Raw genomic sequence first — 21,898 nt, forward strand, 5'->3', positions numbered from 1 at the left:
ATGTATCTCTCTTGTCCATTGAGAAGCAACACATTTTTGTGTTTTTTTATCCGCTGTAATTATCATTCCCATACAATCACAAGACCCTTGAGAGGCTATGACAGGAGGACTGCTAGATGCTAGGTGTTCTCAGGCAGCATAGGCAATATATAGGATTGACAGGGCAGTGGGACAAAGATGGTAGACCTATTTTCAACATCTGGAGAGGACACTCTTCTAGAAGCTAGACTATCCCATTTTGGAACTCTTGGCAGAGATACAGTATGCATACCTCCAGCCTCTTGGTAACTGAGCTGATAGCCAAGAATGGTCCTTGGGCCTTTGCAGAAGCTGGTGGGAGAACCTAAAGGGATGGTGGTGAGGACAGCTGGGAGTACAGCTTGTTGCTTCTTAAGGCCCAAAGTCATGGAATAGTCTAGGCAGATAGGCAGGGCAGCAGCTGCCATCAACTACCCTGAGATTTGTATGGCAATCACTCTAACTCTTCTGGGTACTTAACAATGTAAATGGGTGCTGTCAGTGCCTTCTGCCTAACTACCACCATGACACTCCTCCTGAACAGAACCTTGCTCCTAGTTAAGGACCAATCATTCTCCCCCAAATACAGCTCCAGACAAGGCAAGTCAGACTGACAGCCCCCAAAGCACACACAGGTCCAGCACTGCTCAATTAAATCAAAACAGAAAATAAAGACTCTATGCCCAATGCCCACTGCGGAGAACAAGAGCCTCCTTCCTCATTCTCTATTATTTCCCAAAGGCTGTTAATCGAAACATCTGAAGGTCCTGTCATCCACACTGGCAGCCTACTCACTGGGTTCATTTATAAACTTCTCACATACACGGTGGGTTTCTGAAGCTGCAGAAAGAGACTTTATGGCAACTGAAAAATAAACCCAGTGATGATAAAGGGGCAGTTATTCAGAACTGCTTCTGAGAGAAAAAAAGAAACACTCATGCAGGACTGGCCAATTTTGACCCTAAGTGGTGTTTAGGAATCACCATTTACCAAGAAAACCACTAAAATATATTCCAAGGAAACTATAGAGAAGTCACAGGGCTTTAGTCCAGTGTAAATTTATGGGAAAAATAAATATCCCTCTTACAGGCCCCTGAGAAGGGCTACAAGCTGTAGCCATTCACTTTTCTGAAAAGGTACATTCAAGTCTGTATTTCCGACTGTGAGCTTACATTCTTTTTATCTCTGGATTGTTTCTTTTGTTTTTAACTTTGGAAATAAGACTCCAAAAACAATGTAGTTACAAAGCTTTTGCTGTTTCAAAAACCTCAGGAGAGTTTGGTGCCATCTCACCCTGTCCCACTGAGATCAAATTTAGCTGAGCTCTTTCCTTAGCCAAAAGGATGGATGAAGATAAAAACAAGCAACAGTACCAAAGTCCAGTGTCAAGGACACTGCCTGAGCCAAGCAGGGTTCTGGTGGCCTCCTGAAGAGTCCAAAGAAGCTAGAGCCTCTACCCTGCATCCTTGGCTGAAGACACTCACCAGACTCCAATAGTCACATCATCCTCTGGCTGGAGGTAGTAATTGCAGGTGTGATTCAAACCTTGATCCTGTGGTTTTTTCAAGTCAATGAAATAGGGAACTCTCACTGTAGGGAACAAAGAGATAAAGTCAAGGCTAATGGAGAAAATGGACTCACACAAAGAAACATTTCTGCTCATCCATGTATTACATGCACACTTGAACATACAAAATACACCCCCACTACAATACATACACCTTCACACATACATGTGTTGACAAATAAATATACTCCCCAAACCCACAGCACAGGTGAAGGGTTTTTCTACATGAGAGGCACACTTCAGGGAAGAGTTAAAGCTAAGAAACACTGAAATACAGCTTAAAACACTGCAGGAAGGGCACAGTGTGAGTGGAGCCTGGAACTGGGAAGGTTGTCCAAGGAGACAGAAGCAAGGGAAGGAAAGGTTTGTTTGTTTGTTTGTTTGTTTGTTTTTAAACAGGATAAGCTGGCACAAGATAGGCTGAGACACAGAGGAGAAAAGACCCTGCCAAAAAGCTCAGGTAAGCCATAGCTGAAGGCTGAGGCCAGGGAGCTGGCAGAGGCATTGGGAAAGGGATAATGGATAAGATTGGGGTACAGGAGGGAAAGAAGGTACAAAGGTTCAAGTTTCTGGTACCATCATTTAACCTAGAAAGATAGCAAAATGAATAACTCCAGATCCTTGTCCACAGTGAACTCAAGGCACTGTGTTTTACAGAGTTTTACAGTTAACTGCCAGTAGTGCTACAAATGGATAAACTGGTATACAAGAGATCACAGGAACATCAGCTATGGGAAACATGCAGGACAGGGTAGATGAAAGGGATACTGTCCCACTGTCACCACAAACACAAGAAAAGGACATCAACATTGACAACTACACCATGTGTGGCTGGGAGAAGGAATGCAGAAAGACACGTGCTAAGTGTGAGTATGCAGAAAGACTTAACTTTTTCCCTTACATATCACTGTGATTTATTGCTATGGCAAACAACTTTCGAAAAAAATTTTAATGGAAAAATTAAAAACTTAAATGAATAAACCAAAAATACATAAGCCCCAAGGTGTAATTTATCTTCATCATGGGAGAGAGTGACAAAGCTGGACTGTTCTGACTTCTGATGATCATGATCTCTAGAAGGAATGTACTGACAGCACAGACCCCTTTTTTTTTTTTTTTTTTTTGCAGAGAGGGTGGGTTTCAAGACTCACTTCCCACATCATATAGCAGATCTAACTCACTTCCTTAAATGCCACTGGGCCTCAATGAACACTTGCTAAATAAATGAACTGTCTGACTCATGAGGACACAGATGCACATGTTCCTTCTCCAGAACCTCCTCTGAGCATCTCCCTCAGGCCATGCTGAAAAAGGAATTCTTCCCAGGATGAGGTTCCCATCACCACCTTCCTAATCCACATTCCCCTGAAGAAGCAAGCTCAAGTTTTAAACCTCCTCTTAAGTTTGTTATATGCTGAATTATGTCCTCTCCCAAACTCCTACAACTCAAGACCATGAGCTCACTAAGGAAGAGGTCTTTTCAGAGTAACAAAGCTTAAATGAAGTCACCAGAGCAACCTCTAACCCATCATGACTCAAAAGGGAGAGCACGTGAGGACTGTGAGTAGATGGGGTGAGATTTCTACAAGCCAAGACACATCAAAGACTGCAGGCCACTACCAGCTAATCAAACAGGCAGGAGGTGGTGGAGTGCTTGAGCACTATACACAAGGCCATGGAGTACAGAAGGGAGGGAGGGAAGAGAGAAGGACAAAGGCTGGACTTTATCCAGGTTCTCAGAAGATGTCAACATTTTGATCTTAAACTCTCAGCTACTGGGACTGAGAGAACATTTTTGTTTAAGCCACCCAGCCTGCAGACCTGCCAGGAAAATGGACACAGTCATACTAACGCATTCAGATTTTATCTTGACAACGGTTGGACTGGAGACTTGGTAATCCTCTGGCATGGAAGCGATAGAAACACAATCAAGCAAGGTATACATGCAAGGCTTTAATGGGGCTTCAGCTTACAAGCAGAACGGAGATAGCACTGGCTCTCCCTGAACAAAGGGAGAAGTAGGTCTTTACTGGCTGAAGGTGGAGCAGAGACTGTGGACTCTAGGTACTAGAGCTGCTGGAAGATCTGGGGCAGATGACCAGCTCCATGGAGGAGCAGCAGGTGTCCATGAGGGCTCAATAGAACCTCACCTGAAGGTGATGGTACCACATAAAGGAAGATAGAAATGCCAGGTCTTTTTGCCCTGTTTCAGCCACTTACCAGAGATCTAAGGGTTTTCTGTTGGTAACTGTCAGTGGGATCCATGAAGGAAGAAAGAGGTTTCCTTCCTGTGCTGTGGAAGCCAATTCCATGTTTCCCTCTATAACCTTACCACATACTTCTACTTGAAAGCTGCAGCCTCATTTGCAGGTGAAGTTCAGATAAGTCATAAAGAGAAAAAATTAAAGGGACTTGAGAAGGAAGAGAAGACTCACTGGCATCCAGTTGCCTTTGTTGCCTTTGTAGGTGTGTGTGTAAAACTTCAATATAACTGATGAACCCAAAACTACCTACAGAGATATGTGCCTTCCTGAACTTCCTGAAGCCATCTTAGACAGGACTGTTAAAAATAGTAAGGGAACTGGGCTTACTTAGGACATCGATATTTGTAATTATTCAGCACCCCTATCTTGTCCCTAAATCTAAATAATGCACATCATAAAGTCACTTTACAATTTTATTTACAAAAGTAAATTCTTTAAGACAAGCTCATATATTTTCACTCAATTTTTAAATTTCATCTAGGCTTTTGTTGTGCATTTAAGCTTTGCTTAATCTTTAAACCTACTTTGTAATCCATATTGTTTCAGGAATGGAACATAGAAAGCCACAGGATTACACATAGTCATTGTAAAGACACCTAAGCATGCCTCTTCTAAAAGTCTACTGTTGTATCTACATGCATATGTACAAGTGTGTGGCATTTGTGCATGTACTATGGGCTGTATGTGGAGGTCAGAGGACAACTTTTGAGTCAGTTCTCTCATTCTACCACGGGTCCTGGGGATTAAACTCGGGTCACCAGGTTTGTGCACTTTTACCTGCTGAGCCACTTTGCTGACCTACTGACCTTAGCAGGACACTCTTGAGAAACTTAGACCCAAGTGTTGGGCTTATTACGTCCTATCTTTTTTTTTTTTTTTTCTACATGAGTGTAGGAATGTGAAAGAGAAATGGCCACTGTGGATTCATGTACTTGAAGAGTTGGTCCCTGGCTGGTGCTGCTGTTGGGGTGCGGGGTGTGGGGTGAGGCAGGGCATAGGGTGGTATAGCCTTGCTGGAGGAATTAGATCACTGTGTCGCAGCACACTTCCAGTTCTCTTTCTGCTTTGTGTTTATAGCTGGGGATGTGACCTCTGAGCTTCCTGCTCCTGCCACCATGCCTACAGCTTGCTGCTGTGCATCCTCAATATGATGAACTCTTCCCCCTCTGGAACCATACGCTAAAATAAACTTTCTTCCATAAGTTGCTTTTGGTCACTGTTTTATCACAGCAACAGAAATGTAACTAATACAATGATTTTCTGTCTAAACACAATTAAATTCACTTACTTTGCTTCACTCTGGCTTATCCTAAAATTCTTTTCTGCAGTGTAGTCAAGAAATTGTCTTTACATCTATAGAGATCCCTAAGGGGTTGCTGTTGGCTATGCTAAGCTCTGTCGCCTGCTACTGCTGACAAGGCGACTCCCTTAGTAAAACTATAAAGATCAATGTCAGGTGCCCACTGGTAACCTGAGGTTGCTATCAGCCGAGACTCTGAAGGTGGAATCACAGCCACCCTCCTCCAGGGGAAAAGGGTTTGGAACACTTGGTTTCCCTGGCCCAGCATCCAAATGTATTCAGTACTGCATACCGAGAAGGAGGTCAACATAGAAAGATGACACACCCTGAGATTCTGGATGAATTCCTGGCCAAGTGGCTTTATGAGGATTAACAGCTAATCTAGAAAGCATCCAAGCCAAGAAAATTCAGGAACTGGGAAGCTTTATTCTATACGACCAGATCATCTCAGGAATCTTTATGCTCTGCCAATTCACTTTTATTCCTGATTTAGTCAGCCATGGAGAGGGAAGCACAGGGAATACCCTGAAGTCAGCACATGCAGCTCTTCATGTCCTTGCTTATGCAGACCAGAAATGACACTTTAACAGGAAACTGGGATAAGGTGTGCATTAGGTGGAGGCAGCTTGAGTGCAGTCATGGGGTTGCCTGGGCCAGATGTGTAGCTCACTCTTTCTGGCCAGTACTGGGCTCCCTCTCCTCCCAAGTGGTTATTACAGCTCTCTTAGCCATCAACCATTTGTGATCCCCATGACTGTGGGATGCTGCCTGAAGCCTACCCTGTGAAGGCACTGACCCACACAATAGCTAAAGCAGGAACAGTGTGTCGCTCAAGAGCATCACAAAGAAACGGGCCCTTACACAGAGCTTTCATTACTCCATGTTCCACTGATGTGGTCCAGCTCTCATCATCACCTCTCACAGGTTCCTTGTCAACAGGGCTTGGCTATACAGGTCAGAAACCCTACCTGCAGGTCTCTGGCTTCTCCAGATTTTCATCAACCCTAGTCTTGGCCACGCTACCATATATCAGCAACCACAAACACCAAGGGGCATGACTTGGAACAGACCCTCCACATACAGGCACATACAGGTAAAGAGAGAGTGAACAAATATGCAAATAAATAGAAAACAATCTAATTTATCACGCTTTTTAAAGAAGGCTGATCTGGAAAAGTATCTGAAAGGTAAGAGGCTGGAGCTGCTAAACTGGGATGGGCATTTGTGATTGCCTGAAAATCTTTGCTATTAGGCTGCATCTCATTCCATCTTTGTGAGTAATAGAACAGCCTTGTACCAGGTGTGGTACCAACAAAGGAAGGGCTGTGCCGGTTATCTGGATTTTATCAATTCCAATTACTTTATAAGGTCAACCAGGGGACTCCACAGGAGGTAAAGAGGTAAGAAAGAAAGCTATGAGGGGTTTAACAGGAACTTTTTGGGGAAGAATGAAGGTTAGTGTTTAATAGAGCTAATCTATTTCCTAAAGAGTTAAATTTCTTCTTTGCCTTTGCCATTGAACCAAGACTTTCATTTTGCTGACCTGTTCCTAACTCTTGAGACAGAATAGCAGAGTGACAGCTGGAAACATACTCTAGCCTCTCAGACCTCAGACCTGGCATCACCCAAACATCAGTGGGATCATCAAGACCTGAGAAGCATGCTCACAAGAATAGACACATACAAAAAAGTCAAGAAGGCAATAAACTACAGTATCAACAAAGTTTCTCCAAGGGATATTCTATTCAGGGTTTTTCAGATAACTTTTTTCTTTTTGCAAGAATCATGTTTTTTTGTTTGTTTGTTTTTTGTTTGTTTTTTTTTTTTTTTTTTTTTTTTTTTAGGGAATCTTATGAAAGAAGGAAGAACTACTAAGACCTGGAGAGGACAGGAGCTCCACAAGGAGAGGAACAGAACCAAAAAATCTGAGCACAGGGGTCTTTTCTGAGACTGATACTCCAACCAAGGACCATTCATGGAGATAATCTAGAACCCCAGCACAAATGTAACCCATGGCAGTTCAGTGTTCAAGTGGGTCCCATAGTAATAGGAACAGGGACTGTCTCTGACATGAACTGATTGGCCTGCTCTTTGATCACCTCTCCCTGAGGGGGTAGCAGCCTTACCAGGCCACAGAAGAAGACAACACAGCCACTCCTGACGAGACCTAATGGACTAGGATCAGAAGGAAGGAAAGGAAGACCTCCCCTATCAATGGACTTGGGGAAGGGCACTTGTGGAGGACAGGGAAGAAGGGAGGGGCTGGGAGGGGAGGAGGGAGGGAGGGAGCTACAGGGGGGATACAAAGTGAATAAAGTATAATTAATAAAAAAGTTTTTAAAAGTGAATAAAAGAAAAGAAAATACATCTGAAGGAGAATAATGCCTTAAATTAGAGGTGCTATGCTTCTTCTAATCTTATTTATCTGACTGTAAATTTACTTTAAGACAAATTTTCTATGAACTCATGACTATAGTAACTATATCCTGAGCCCTAAAGATTGTCAGGATGAACAGCAACAAGTCCTGACTCCCATCTGTAAAAGACAAGAACAGAGCTTCCTGGCCTAAGGTAAAACTCCAACACCAAAGCACCTACTGCTTCCAGTCCAAAGGGGAGATAGGCACAAGCAATTAAAGTTGACCACACTATAACTGGAAGTCACCAAGCCTGAACTATTTTGACCCTTGCTCCAAGGAGAGCAGGCTTCACAGTGGGAACATGACAAAAAGGGCCAGGCCAGTGCTGCTGTGAGGATGGCAATCACTGCCCTAAAATGATGCCCATCAGTGCCAAGGTCTTTAGTAACTTAAAAGAAATAGTATTTACTCTTTGTGTGGGTGGTACATGTGTGCACCAGCGCATAGGAATGAAGGTCAGAAAACAGCTTTGTACAGTTGGTTCCATCTTTGCGTGCATGCATGTGTGCTGCGTGTGTGTGTATGAGATGTGTGCGAGTGTATGTGTACGAGAGAGAGAGAGAAAGAGTGTGCCTGTGGCATAGTTCTATCCTCAGGAAACCAATGTAAAACTGTGTGCTGTGTCTAAAGAACACAGAATCTAGTGGGGAAAAAAATCCAATCCAAATCCTTGCTGGCACCTGACTGTGTGTCAAACAGCAGAGAGCACAGCCCTAGGCTACGTGGGTCAGTTCTAAGGGCTACTCCAATACATTACAGCTATTCTGTCTTCATGTTTGCAAATCCCAGCTTCTTTTCTGTACCTCTTTAAGGGGACACTAAATCAGAAAGGCAACACTGCCTTGGTTTTGGTATGATTTTGTTTCTTTTTCAGTTTATTCCTTACAAGTTACCAAACTTAGAGATCATAAATTCCTAGAAGTTCACGAACCTTCCACTTGAAAAACTAAAATACCTCTTAATGTAAACACATGTATTTCTATTTCTCTTACTAGTTTAAAGAATAGAAATTCCTTGTTAGTATTTTCCAACTTTCTGTATGTCTATTATAAACTTACACTTGGTAAAACCAGACCCTATGGAGCCTTAAATTCTATCACATACCTCCCACCTGTCCTGCATCCTTTCCTGTACCATGTCCTAAGCTCTACTCTAGGACTGGACCCTCACAGTACCCTCTACCTGTCCAAAGCTTGCCTGCTGTCTCACAGCATCAAGCCAGCTTGTGTCTCAAGCTCCCAAACAAACAAGGGCCATACTCACTCTGTAAATCAACCTTGCCAAAAATCTGGTGAGGAGTCCACCTTATCCCGTCCAGTCCCAACAGTGACCATAGCCATTTTCAATGCCTCCCATCCTCCTTTGCTTCACCATGGGTACAAAATGGTATTTCTGAAAGGACTGTTTCTATCAAACACACCAGGATTTTCTGCCTTCTGCTTCATAGCAAAATACTTTACTTTTTTCTTCGCCTTATCCACAAACAGTTTTGGAACCACACAGGATCCATGTTAACTCAAGGACCTAAAACTGTCTATTTTGTAAACAGCACAAAATTCCACAAAAATAAAAAAGTGTCATTTTTTTTTATCTTATGGAAAACAAAACAGGGTTTTAAAAAGGAAAGAAAAGGACCAGTAATAACATTTTTTTTAAACCTGTAAGGCCTCATTATTGTTATTTTAAAGATACCGTTCTTTTTCATGGTTTCAATTAACCTAGACTACACATGTGACAGATCTTTAACATGACAGCTTCAGACAACCGGTCATGCTGTCAGCATTATCTACTTTGGAGTAAGAGACATAATCACTGCCAATGCAACACAGTCACCTGGGGAACCAAATGCAACACCGGACAGTAATGCCATTAACACCATGTCCCTCAACTGACAAAAGGTGCAGGGTACTTTCCAGGTCACAGACTCATACTTTCCCTGAGTTTAGCTGGTAGTTCTAATCTGTACATTTTACTGCATGTGAATTCAGTCTCAATTAAAAGTTTAAAACACCCTTTAAAATCAAACATAATCAAGAAAATGAACTCTAAGTAAAATTAAATAAAAACTGACACAGAGGACTTACCAAAATTCAAGAAAATCAGTTTGGCCTGTATCGCAGGACACAGTTTGACGAGAAATGGAATGGCAATGTAGAATCCCAGAACACAGAGAAGTATCTTCCTCAGTCGGAACCACAGGCTCTTTCGTCTACAAGACAAAGACAATGTGTCAAAAGGCAGTAGGACTCGATTTTGCCAGTTTATTAATAGCACCTGTGCTGTCTAAACAAGTGCCACAGGCATCTTTCCACATAGAGGAAACTGACGTTGATAAAAGCAGTCTCCCATCTGCTTTTTTAAAATAATTGAGATAGTCTTCTGAGTTTTCAGCTGTACTAGAGAGAAAGTTTTATTTCTTACAAGGAAAAGACGTGATCCTTATGATCTGTTATACTGGTGTCTGGGTAAGATTTCAGCAGAGACAAAGGCCCTCAGGAAGCACCCCACCTGATATCAGACCCCCGCTTCCACCTCATCCTGGAAAAGTGTAGCTTCTCCTGGCCTTGAAGCCTCACGGCTGCTAAGCTGCTTTTGATCTAGCACAGTGCTGAGTTACTCATTAGCTGTCCGTGGGAAGCAGGAAGTATCTACAACCAGGACTTCAGCAGAACCTGCCCAACCAGGTCCCAGAGACTGTACAGGCTGAAAATGAGACCAACCCTTGGAGCCATCCCACAGAATGCCTTTCAGGAGGGTTGGTGCCTCAGCTCTCAAGGCTCTTCTGATTCCTGAGTCTCTTCCCTCAGCCTCTTCCCAATGCCCTTTAAAAAGTGTCTCTACTCTTTTCAAATACAGAGTCTTGCAGGACCCTAAGATCGGTTTATTTTTATTTATTGCTGTCATCCAAGGAGTTAAAACTGAGGAGTTAAAACAAGGGCCGCCATAGAGGACCTGACCAGGTCCCTCAAGGCTTGACATCTGGCACCACTCACACCCAGAAGAGAACTCCTTTGAGTTCAAAGCCAGCCTGTACTACATTTTTGTTTTTAGTTTCTTCTTGGTAAGTTCTTTTAAGTTTATACAGCAGATGATTTCTATCTGATGCAAACCATTTCAAAACACAAAGAAAAAAAGGTTCAGTAATAATAATAGAGCATGCATGAAGTCCTGGATCTGATCCCAACACAGGAAAAGAGAAAGAGCTGTTGGTTTCACTGTGTGGAGAAAGCATCACTCTAAAATATATGAAAATCACTTCTAGATGGTTGCATGCAGTACCGTTTTCTCCATGATTTTGCCACACATGTTTAGTCTGAAGATACCATCAGGCTTGTCTGTCCATTCACTCACTGGTGGGCACTGATATTGTTTTAGTTTAGGGACACTGTGAATGAAGCTGCCATGAACACTTGATGAGTCTTTGTGTAGATATGCTTTGTCTCTCATGAGACATAAGATCCCAAATCACTGAATGCCTCCCAATAGAATAAAAGATAAGGGGACAGATTGTGGGAGGGACACAGGGTGAAGACTATTTCCATTGCTCCAAAATTCCTTCATTCCCCTCCTAGTCAGTCTCCCTCTGACCTCAGCCCCAGCATAATTATTCTGCTTTTCTCTCCTACAGTTTTGTCTTTTCTAGACTTTTAGATAAATAGTCATACAGTTTATTTTGTGGCCTTCTTACTAACTTGGTGTAGTGCCTTCGGGTTCATCTCCGCTGTTACAAGTGTCAGCAGTCCAATGTATGTTTTAAAAAAATCACCTTAGATGTTATTGAGAATTAGCCCAGAAATAAGTAATTGGCTTCAGCCTCCAGCAAGATTTAGACTGACATTCTGAGAGAAATGCTAAATGAGATGCCAAGTGACACAGCAGTTCCCCAGGTGCCCTGTAGGCTCATGTGTCCCTAAGATCCTACAGAGGGCCAGTGAGATCACAGACTTTCATAACACTGGCCTGAGTTGTACCCCTTTCTTTTCCATCTGAGTAAGTGTAATGGACATTTCTAGATGCTGCATCTCATGTGGTACTAGTAAGCTTGAAAGCACTAGATAAGAGGAGCCACTTGGCTTCTGAGCAGTCTGGTTTTTAGAAAGTTGTGAAAACATGGACCAGTGATATGGTTCAGTGGATCAAGGTGGTTGCTGCCATGACTAAAGACCTGAATTTGATCCCCTGAGCCATGTAGAAGGAAGAACAGAACTAACTTCAGGCTGTTCTCTGAATTCCCATGTGTTCACAAATAAAAATAATTTTAAAAAGAAATGTGAGAGTATGAATGTTCCTCTCACTGAAATCGCTTATAGTAGAAAATAAAAATCTTTATAACTAATGCAATAGACTTTTAGAGACATGCAATGAGTTTATGACTATTAAAGTATAAATTAATGTACTTTCTTACATGTTAAGATTATAGCCATAAGTCATAACGCTCAGAAATTCTGTTAGCTGTAATTTTCATCAATGCCAGTACTACTGCTTACAGTTAGTCTCCTGCAATGAGCAGCCTGTCCTTGATGGCTGGTAGAAATGAAGAGTGTCCTCAAGGCTCAGGACAGCACTAAGAAAACACATCTCTTCCTTCAAGACCCTTAATGGGACCTGGAGTCCTCTTGGAGACCTGTTTTCTCTCCAAACTTCATATACCGAAGTTCATGGCCATAATTTTTTCCATAAATTGTATTATCATTCAATGTGTTTTCTTTAAAAGTTACTTAGTGCACAGACAAGATTCACTGGCCAAGAAACAAAAGGGACCCATAAAGATAAACACAATTATTTGATTTTTCCAAAGGGTCCAGAACTGTACTCTTAGGTACTTCACTTCTACTTGCATAGCAGGATTTACGGTAACTGTGATTATGATGGTACAGTGTCTATATTCACTGAAATGATGGTGGTACTGCATGGTCTGTGTCTGTCTTTCTGTCTCTCATGTGTACACATACTCTCTCCCTTTCAAGCATATAAGCAATGCACAATGGTACATATAAAACACTCTAGGGATTGCATTTTCTATCCCTACCCTGGGCTTGATTTCTGCACCATAAATATATAAGATGCTACTTTGTGGAGAAGGTGAGATAAAGGAACACTGACTTGCGTGTATATCTTCTTGTAATGCTTGGAGAACTGCTTGATAAAGATATGAGATGGTAGTTGAAGGAGCTTTGCCTTGCATTTGAGGAAGATAGAACAGGCAGGATGGCTCAGCAGGTAAAGGTGCTGCCAAGCCTGAAGGAGAGAACTAACTCCTACATGTTTTCTGACCACACCAGGTATCATGGTGATGCATGCACAGCACAGCGCGCGCGCGCGCACACACACACACACACACACACACACACACACACTGAATAAATAAATGAAATCCAAGAAATAAAGTGGAACAACATCTATAACCTAAGCAAGGTCTTGAGGTGGAGAGACTTCAACACACAGTTGCAACAATAAAAAACTTAGTGAAAAAGGAATATGGGAGGAAGGTACTCCCCCTGTATATAGGGAGGTTCATATCCATCTCAAACTACTAATCCAAACAAAGTAGACCTTCAGAGTGAAACAGCTGTTACAGCAGGATATTCACTGCCATAACCATGACTTAATACTATTCTGCACATACATGTTAAAACAGCTAAGCAAGTAAACACAAACTATAACCCTTGATAGTTTCTAAACAAAACATTTAGGCTATGGCTGTAGCTCAGTGGAAGAGTACTCGCCCATCACGTGTGAGGCTCTGAGTTTAATCCCTAGTACTATAAAAAATGAATCAACTTAAAAACCACTATAAATTAAAAAGTCAACAAGAAAGTAATTTGCTGCCTAATAAGTTCCAACAGCTTTCTCACATATCACAAACTAAAATATATCCTGGAGGTTAGGGATATAGCTCAAGTAGTAGAGACTTGCCTAGCATAGGCAAGGACCTGGGTTCAATCCCCAACACTGCAAAATAACAATGATAATAACTATAAGAAAAGGATCAAACCATAACAGAAAAAAATCACCAAGAATCATCTTAATAAGAACTGAAGAAAATAGAGCTGGAGAGCTCAGCGTTAAGAGCACCAGCTGCTCTTCCAGAGGACCAGGGTTCAATTCCCAGACCCTACACAGCAGTTCACAACTGTCTGTAACTTCAATTCCAGAGGACCTGACACCCTCACACAGATACACATAAAATAAAATTAAAATAAAAAATAAAAAGAAATGAAGAAAAGAGCTGTTCTTATATACAGTTAACAGAGCTGTAACCTCAGCTACTCAGGGGTCCGAGGTAAGAGAACCCCATGTTCCGGGTCTGCCGAGGCGACAGACTAAATAATGCCGCCCTGAACAACTCAGTGAAGTTCTGTCTCAAAAAGAAAAGACTGCATATTTCAAGATGCCTTTTCTCTTTTTTGATACTATGAAAAACAAAATTATTTATCACCATTCTTGAGTTGTTGATTATTGTAATCCTAGGAGATTAAATTTTGGTATACTACTCACATCCTGCATTGTTGCAGGCCTTGTCTATAATTTCTGAAACTTTCACTTTGGTGTGTGTGTTTTGTTTGTTTTTGTAAATTTGTCAGAAACTTCCATATATAAGACTATCTTGCCTGGGTATGGTGGCTCACAACTCAGCACTAGGTAGGCTGAGACAGAGAATCACCAAGAGTTAGAGGCTAACTTGGGCTACAGGATTCTAGCATAGCTTGGGTTACAGAAGATTTGGGCATGGTGGTGGTCCACACCTTTAATTCCAACACTTGAGAGGCAGAAGCATGTGAATCTCTGACTTCGAGGCCAGCCTTGTCTACAGAGTGAGTTCCAGGACAACCATAGCTACACAGAGAAATTCTGTCTTTTAAAAAATAAAAACAAAGGATTATATCATCTGCAAACAGAGTTAAGTTTTACTTCTTACTATGTAATCTGGATATAATATATTTCTGCCTTACTACCCTGACTAGAACCTTAGTAGAATGTTGACTAGGAGTGGACACAATAGACATTCTTGATTCTGACTTTGGGAGAAGAGTTCAGTTTTTCACAATTTGAGTCTGAATGTAGGTTTCATTTATTGTGTGTGTGCGTGAGAAGGTATAATATGAAGGCCAGAGAAAAACTTTAGTCATACTCCTGAGGTGCCACCTAGCATTTTTTGAGACAGTCCCTCATTCACTTGGAGTTTGGCAAACAGGTGAGGCTGTTTGGCCAACAAGCCCCAGAAATCACACTGTCTCTGCCTCCATAGTGCTGAGTTTACAAGCTTACACTACCCTGTCTGCTATTTTAAAATAAACGATTTATTGATTCACGTATGTGTGTATGAGTTCATGTATACCACTTGCATGCAGATGCAGTGGAGGCCAGCAGAAGGTGCAGATCTCCTAGAGCTGGAATTACAAGCAGTTATGAGTTGCCTGGTGTGGGTGCCGGGAACTGAACCCAGGTTCTCGCCAAAAGGAGTGAGTACCCTGAACTACTGAGACACCACTCCAACCCCATGCCTGCAATTTTTCATATGGGTTTGAGCATCAAGCTCAGGTTCTCAAGATTTGCAAACATGTACTTTATTGACTGGGCTATCTTCCCATCCCCATATAGGTTTTAAAGGATATCTTTCTATTTTGAGTCGGTTTGAGTGTTTCTATGATGAGGAATGTTGGAATTTTTCAAATGCTTTTTCTGTATCTACTGAGATGATAGTATAATTTCTGTCTTTTATCCTATTAATATGGTATGTTCCATTAGTTGACTTTTAGATGTCAAACTCACTTATCTTCAGGATAATATCTCACTTGTTTATGATGTAGAGATACGTTTTAATGTGCTACTGATTTCAGTTGTTAGTATTTTGTTGAGGATTCTGTATTTGCATTCATGAGACATCACCTGTAGTTTTACTGTGAGATTCTGTCCAGTATTTTCAGGATAACATTTAGAATGTCCTATAGGTGGAACATACTCCCTCCATGTTCATGTAAGAGTTTGTGAAGAAAAGTTGCCAGGTTGTCTTCAGAGGTTTGGTAACTTTCCTGTGAGGCTGCCGGGTCCTTCCCCTCTCTTTGCAAACTTTAAATTATTGACCGACCCCTTGTTGGCAATAGGTCTGCTTGGTTTGTCTCTCATCAGCCAATGACAGAACCTCTATGGTTCTAGGAAGTTGCCCATTTCTTCTCCCTGTTGTCTACTTTAGGCACACACTGTTCATGGTATTCCTTCATGATCACGGTTTTTTAAAATTTTGTAAAGTCAGTAGTCATTTCCTTGCTTTTATTTCTGATTAGCTATTTATAACTATGTGTGTGTGAGTGTGTGTGTCAGAAAGAGAGAGAGAGAAAGAGAGAGAGAAAGAGAGAGAGAGTAAATCTAGCTAATGGTTTCTCAATTTTATCTTTTGAAAGAACCAATTTCTGGCATTAATGATTTTTCTCTCTTCCATTCTCTCTTTTATTAATTTCTGTACTACCCTTCATTTTGGTTACTTTATTTTTACTTTTTTCCTAGGGTATAATGTTATCTTCAAGGTTGAAGGTTACCTTTGAAGACTCTTTTAGAAACATAAAGATATTTCCACTGTAACTTGACCACCATGCATGGTTTTAGCTATGCCCATAAATTCTAATGTGTAGTACTTTCGTTTTCATCCTCCTCAAAGTATTCTGTAATTTTTCCTATGACTTCCTCTTTGAAACACTGCTTTTAAGTGGTCTGTTCTCATGAAATTATTAGTGATCTTTATTATAAGGGATGTCATCTGGCTATATAAAATGGGGCTGCTATCAAAGACACTGAGAAAGTACCAAAAACCCTCATCGATAGAAACTTGGTGAAATGGCACAGGGCTTCCTAAGTGATTAGAATAGGCTTATCTTGTTCATTTTAGCTTTGTCCCTAGGTCATAAAGCCAATTTGAACCAGTTTCAGAGAAACAAGGTAAAGAGTGCTCTAGGTCTCAGGGAACAAAATTTCCCTCTAACCTGCCACCTCTTTTTACCTGTTTCTTTTTCACCAGAAGGGCAGACCACAGACACCATAATTTCTCTTCTTCAAGGCAGATAATGTAAACTATTGTCTCCCTCATAAAACTTTTCCTAAAACTTTTATTTCAGATGGGGTCCTACTAAATCAAAAGACCAAGAGGCTGATATGCCTTCTGGGGTCCTCCCTTCTGTCCAATCCTGTTTCTATGAGGTTGTCTGTGCTTCAGCCGTGCCTATGGGATAAAGAAAACAGGAACCACTGGAAAGTTGGACAGTTGATCACATGGAATTGTGGGACAGTGAACAAGAACTCATCCTCTGCATGGAGAAACCAAACTCTGTGGACTCTTGGTTCCTAAGAGAGTCTGAAGCTCCCGCACTTGGAATCTTTCCAGACCCTGTCCCTTGCACTTTTTCATTTGTCCCATTATTTGTATCCTTAACATACTTTGTCATAGCGCTGAGATACAGATCAGTAGTGGAGTGTGAACCTGAGTTCCAACCTCAGTAACCACACACATACACACACCTTTAGAAATCAAGTGGTAAGAGCTAAGGGAAAGACTAATTTTTTTTCCACTTTTGGTAACATATATTAATTTTAACATCTCTTTAAGCTAACTCTCAAAGTATAAAAGAGTAAATGGAGGTGAGAATACAGACTAACTAACTCTGAACAAAACATAACCCTTTACTATTCAGTCATTCCAAAATATAATCCCTTTGAAATGTGTTTTGAGCCCATTGCTGCTTCTAACCCCAGGCAGAGGGCAAATACAGAGAGGAAAACACAGCTGGATCAGACCCTGTCCTACTATATTCTGTACATGTTGGTGTGTTGCTGGGTTCACTTGGGAGCAGGGCTGGCAAGGTCAATTTCTACCCCTGGTAATCAGTCCAGAGGGAATTAACTGTGCTCCTGCCAAAGTTGAGAAATAAGTAATCACCTTAGGAGTAGAGACAAGTGATCCACATCTGTCTTGGGCCTGGAGAACACAGTCTGCCTGGACCATTAGCTCTTTGGACCTTCCCACCTGACTTTGCAATGCTAATTCATTATCTTATAGAGTTGGCTTTCAATCAACACATCATATAAGAGTGCCAACCTCCAATCACTAATGCCTGCCTGAATTTTAGAGCCACACAGTGACCCTTACCCAGTGTTTGGGATATTAATGGTACCAAGAATACTGGGATTTCCTTCTCAATGGTCTCTACATAAACCTGAGAGGGACAAGAATTTGGGGGCATATGAAAACTACCTTATAGTGGCCAAATTCTTTAATCCTTAAAGACTGGAAAGCTCTATTTCAATATCTTAACCATGTTCACATATTAGCTATTTTTCTCCATACCTGACAGAAGCAACTAGGAGGGAGAGGGCCGTGAACCTGAAGAAGCAAGAGACTGGGCAGGAGGGCCTAAGAGAGTCTGGTGCAAAGAGGTCACCGGCCAGTCTCAGCTATGGAGCCAGAATGTTTTTTTTTTGTTTTGTTTTGTTTTGTTTTTTTCCTGTGTACTTCAGTTCATAGGCATTCAAGATTTTCACCTGCCAGGCCTTTCATCTTCTGATCTAAATTGTTCTATAGAAGCCACATGTGTGAGGCTCTGGGTTCCATCTCCAACACCAAAGGTAAGGCAGAAAATACTGAGAAAATTTAAGGGCAGATTTTTGTCTTCCATGTCAAGACTCATACAGAAAACAAGGGTGAGGCGAGGCTGAACTCATCATGCTGTCTCTGGTGCACCTGGGAATGGACTGTCGATCGGTTCTTCCTTTTCTTTCTCTGGAAACACTTTCTCACTGGGTAGTGCAAGCTGACTTGAAACTCAATATGTAGTCTAGGCTGGCCTTGTGATCTTCTGCGTCAGCCTCCCAAAAGAAGGGATTGCAGGTGTGTTCCACTACTCCTATCTTGTTTTTATTTGTTTTGTTTTAAAATCATTTCCTGCTAGGCTATATAACATTCCCCTTCAGAAAATCCCAAGCAGACATATAGAGAAAAGCATATATAAATACATAAACATGCAACCAAATATGTCATTTATGTTTCAGGATGCTGACCTTTCACCATTTTGAGCTGAATATGGAAACAGTAATATAAGACAATGTTGGATCCCCCCTTCCCCCCCCTCCGATGGGAGAACAAGTTCAGCCACTATGGGAGCTGAGTGCCCATAGGGTCATCTGTGTGATAAAACTTTCAGTATCCCCAGGGTCAGGCCTCCCTACTTACTCCTATTGATCTCTGCTCCTGCAACTGAGGCTTCAGATTTCATTTCCCTTGGGCCCTCAAACTCCTTTTAAGTAGTCATATATCAATAAATACTAGTGCTTTCAAATTATCCATCAACCCAACCAGGGAGCAGCCACTCTCTGATCAGCTTCCAGGAGGACAGCACCTAACTTTCCCAAACCCTGTCTTTCCTAGATGCATTATCTCAGTCACTGCAACCCTGTCTGCCTGCCAGTTGCCCAGCCTCAGGGAGACTGCAATGCCATAGACCCCCAAGAGATCAAGACCTTGTGTGCTCCCTGAAGAAGCCCAGTCTGAAGCAAGGGAGAGGCAGATACAATTTGGTTTTCCCCAAGCCTCACTGCCAAGACCCCTTTGGACAAACCCATCATGCTGAGCTTACATTTCTTGCTCGGGGACTGTCTACAATTACTGCTCTTCAGAAGCACTAGTAGCTTGAGACCGAAGAGTTCAGTTCACCTGATAAAGCAATGGGGAGGGGAGGCTAACTCTTTAAGCAAGTGGAAGGCAGCAGGACTTCATTCTGAGAACACCTGAACCTGCCTATCCATCAAGAATTCTGGGGGGGGGGGGGGAAACACAACGTAAATAAAGTGTAATAAATAAAGAATTATATAAAAAAGAATTCTGCTACAGTGCTTTCTAGCTAAGACCCCCTCAGGGTGTGCCCTGAGTCAAGTGGTTCTGAGTAACTTCAAGGCCGTTTCTGCTAGACCTACAAGTGGGTCTTCTATAGAATTGCCAGGCAATGACCAGAGCTTCCTGATAAATCATGGAAAAATTATCTTGGAATAGCATATTATACTCCTCCACCTTTCAGGTCAGGGGCGGCAAGTGAGCTGCACATGAGCAGAAGGGTCTATCCCGAGAGATGAAGAAAGTATACGTAGAGCTGTGGGTAGGCAATGGCCTGGACCCTCGGTGAGTAAAACAAAATAGCTGACACACAGCAAGAGTGAGTGACACGCTTCAGTGGACTTGGTTCTTCAGCAACCCCTAAGCCCGTACTATGTGTTTCCTTACCTGTCTTCTCCTTAGGACTTCTCTATGGAGTCTTACTGGCTATTCAAAGTTAACATTCTTGCTCTTTTCTCCTTCCCAAAACTTGCTCTGCCCCATATTTTCCATCTTGCAAACACCACTTGTTCAAGTGTGTGACAGTATTTTGATATTTCCTTCCTTGCTCTTCTTCATTTGCAAGCTGTACCACATCTCCTGGCACCTGCTTCAGTCCTTTTTACCTTCAGTCATCTCAGCTGCTACCTCTCATTTCAGACCAGCACATTTCTTGTTCAGACTAGCCATCTCCTCCATACCACACAAAATTAATCAATTAATTACATTGCTAGGGATGGAATCCAAAGCCTCACCAATACTAGTCAAAGTATTTTACCACGAGTCCTTTTTGCTTTGCTGTGTACCTCCAAGCTAATTTTGAATGTGTGATTCCCCTAGTTCCACCTCCAAAGTATGAGATGATAGGCTTGTGCTATTCTGGTAGTGTCAGTTGTCAACTTGATGGAATGTAGAATTATGCCTCTAATATGCTTGTGGGGAATTACCTTGATGGAGGTGGAAAGACCCCCTGTGTTGCTTAGTTTTGTCCCAAACTAGAGTCATTTGGGAAGGATGAGTCTCTCTTTTTTTTCCTCTTTCTCTCTCTTGGTCTTTCGAGACAGGGTTTCCCGGTGTAGCTTTGGCTGTTCTGGATTCGCTTTGAGGCCAGGCTAGCCTCAAACTCCACCTGCCTCTGCCTCCCCGGGGTGCTGGGATTTCAGGCAGGCATCACCATGCCTGGCAGAATAGGAATTCTTAATTGAGAAGATGCCTTTATCAGATTGCCTGTATGTAAGTCTGTGGGGCATTTTCTTGAGTAATGATTGATGTGAGAGGGTCCAGCCCACTGTGGGTAGTACCACCCCTGAGCTGGTGGTCCTGCGTTGTATAAGAAAGCAAGTAAAGCAAGCCAAAACGAGCAAACCAGTAAGAGGCATTCCTCCATTATCTCTGCTTCAGTTCTTTGCCTCCACGTTCCTTTCCTGACTTCCCTCAATGATGGATTGTGATGGAGGAAATGTAAGCAAAATAAAAACAAAAACAAAACCCTTTTTGCTTTAGCTCATGGTGTTTATCACAGCAATAGAAAACAAAGTAATAGACCAACTCACCGTAGACGCACCATTCCCTAGATGGAAACCTGGATTGCATGAGTGGAGGAAGGGAACTAAGCAGCAGCATGTATTCCTTACTCTCTGCTTCTTGACTATAGATGCAACGTGACCAGCTATTTCACTGTCTTGAATTCCCCGGAATGTACCCTTGAACTGTGAGTCAGAATAAATCCTTTGTCACCTTAGTTGCCTTTTTCAGAGTATTTTATTATAGCAATAGGAAAAGTAACTGTTAGTTCACAAGTCGATGCACTAGGCCACTCCTAGGTTGCTTAGCAACCTGATTGCCAACAGGTATGTGTACTCCAGATATAAAGGACCAGCCCATCATTGTTTGCTCTCTGATTTGCTCTCTCTGCCTCGATTTCTCTCCCATTCCCTGGGCATCCCTACTCCCCGATCTCTCTTCTCTTCTCTGTCTCTCAATCCACCAATAAATCTCTTCATACCAGATCTGTTGAGAGTGGCATTTTTAAGTAAAACAGTAAATACCATGCCTAGCAATCATTTTTCATATGACTTTATTACATACATGCTTGCTAAATTATATATAAGTATGACTTATCTGCATATTTATGCTAATTTCTAAATATGAATGTAATCAGAAGTTCCTTCTCAAGCACAGTGACTATGTGTCAAATGATCTGCTTTAGAGACTAAAGCTCTGGTCTCCCGGAATGACTTCCAGATGCAAGTGTTTGCCTCTCACCAGGTTTGCTCCAGTGCCATCCTCTACTGTACAGCCAGAAAACTCTTTTTAATGTGCAACTTGGCCATGTAGGTGACCTGCTGAGCAACTCTTGAGATGCCTGCTGATTCTCCACCTCAGCACTCACTCATTATTCTCAATCCTCCAGGTCCTTTCTGCAGTTACACACACACACACACACACACACACACACACACACACACACACACA

At 42.0% G+C, this 21,898-nt stretch overlaps 1 protein-coding gene across 1 annotated transcript in view; it reads right to left on the reverse strand.

Moving 5' to 3' along the window:
• Abhd12 (abhydrolase domain containing 12, lysophospholipase) overlaps positions 1-21,898 on the reverse strand; it is a 67,275-nt gene that overhangs the window by 15,659 nt on the left and 29,718 nt on the right. The window contains exons 2-3 of the mRNA XM_055602680.1: positions 9,654-9,778; positions 1,503-1,608 (exon numbers count right to left, since the gene is read on the reverse strand). Of these exons, the coding sequence (XP_055458655.1) occupies positions 1,503-1,608; positions 9,654-9,778 (231 nt within the window). The remainder of the gene's footprint in view (positions 1-1,502; positions 1,609-9,653; positions 9,779-21,898) is intronic.

Source organism: Psammomys obesus, unplaced genomic scaffold (genome assembly GCF_907164565.1).
Source record: "Psammomys obesus unplaced genomic scaffold, mPsaObe1.curated_primary_1811, whole genome shotgun sequence".
NCBI classification, from domain to species: Eukaryota; Metazoa; Chordata; class Mammalia; order Rodentia; family Muridae; genus Psammomys; species Psammomys obesus.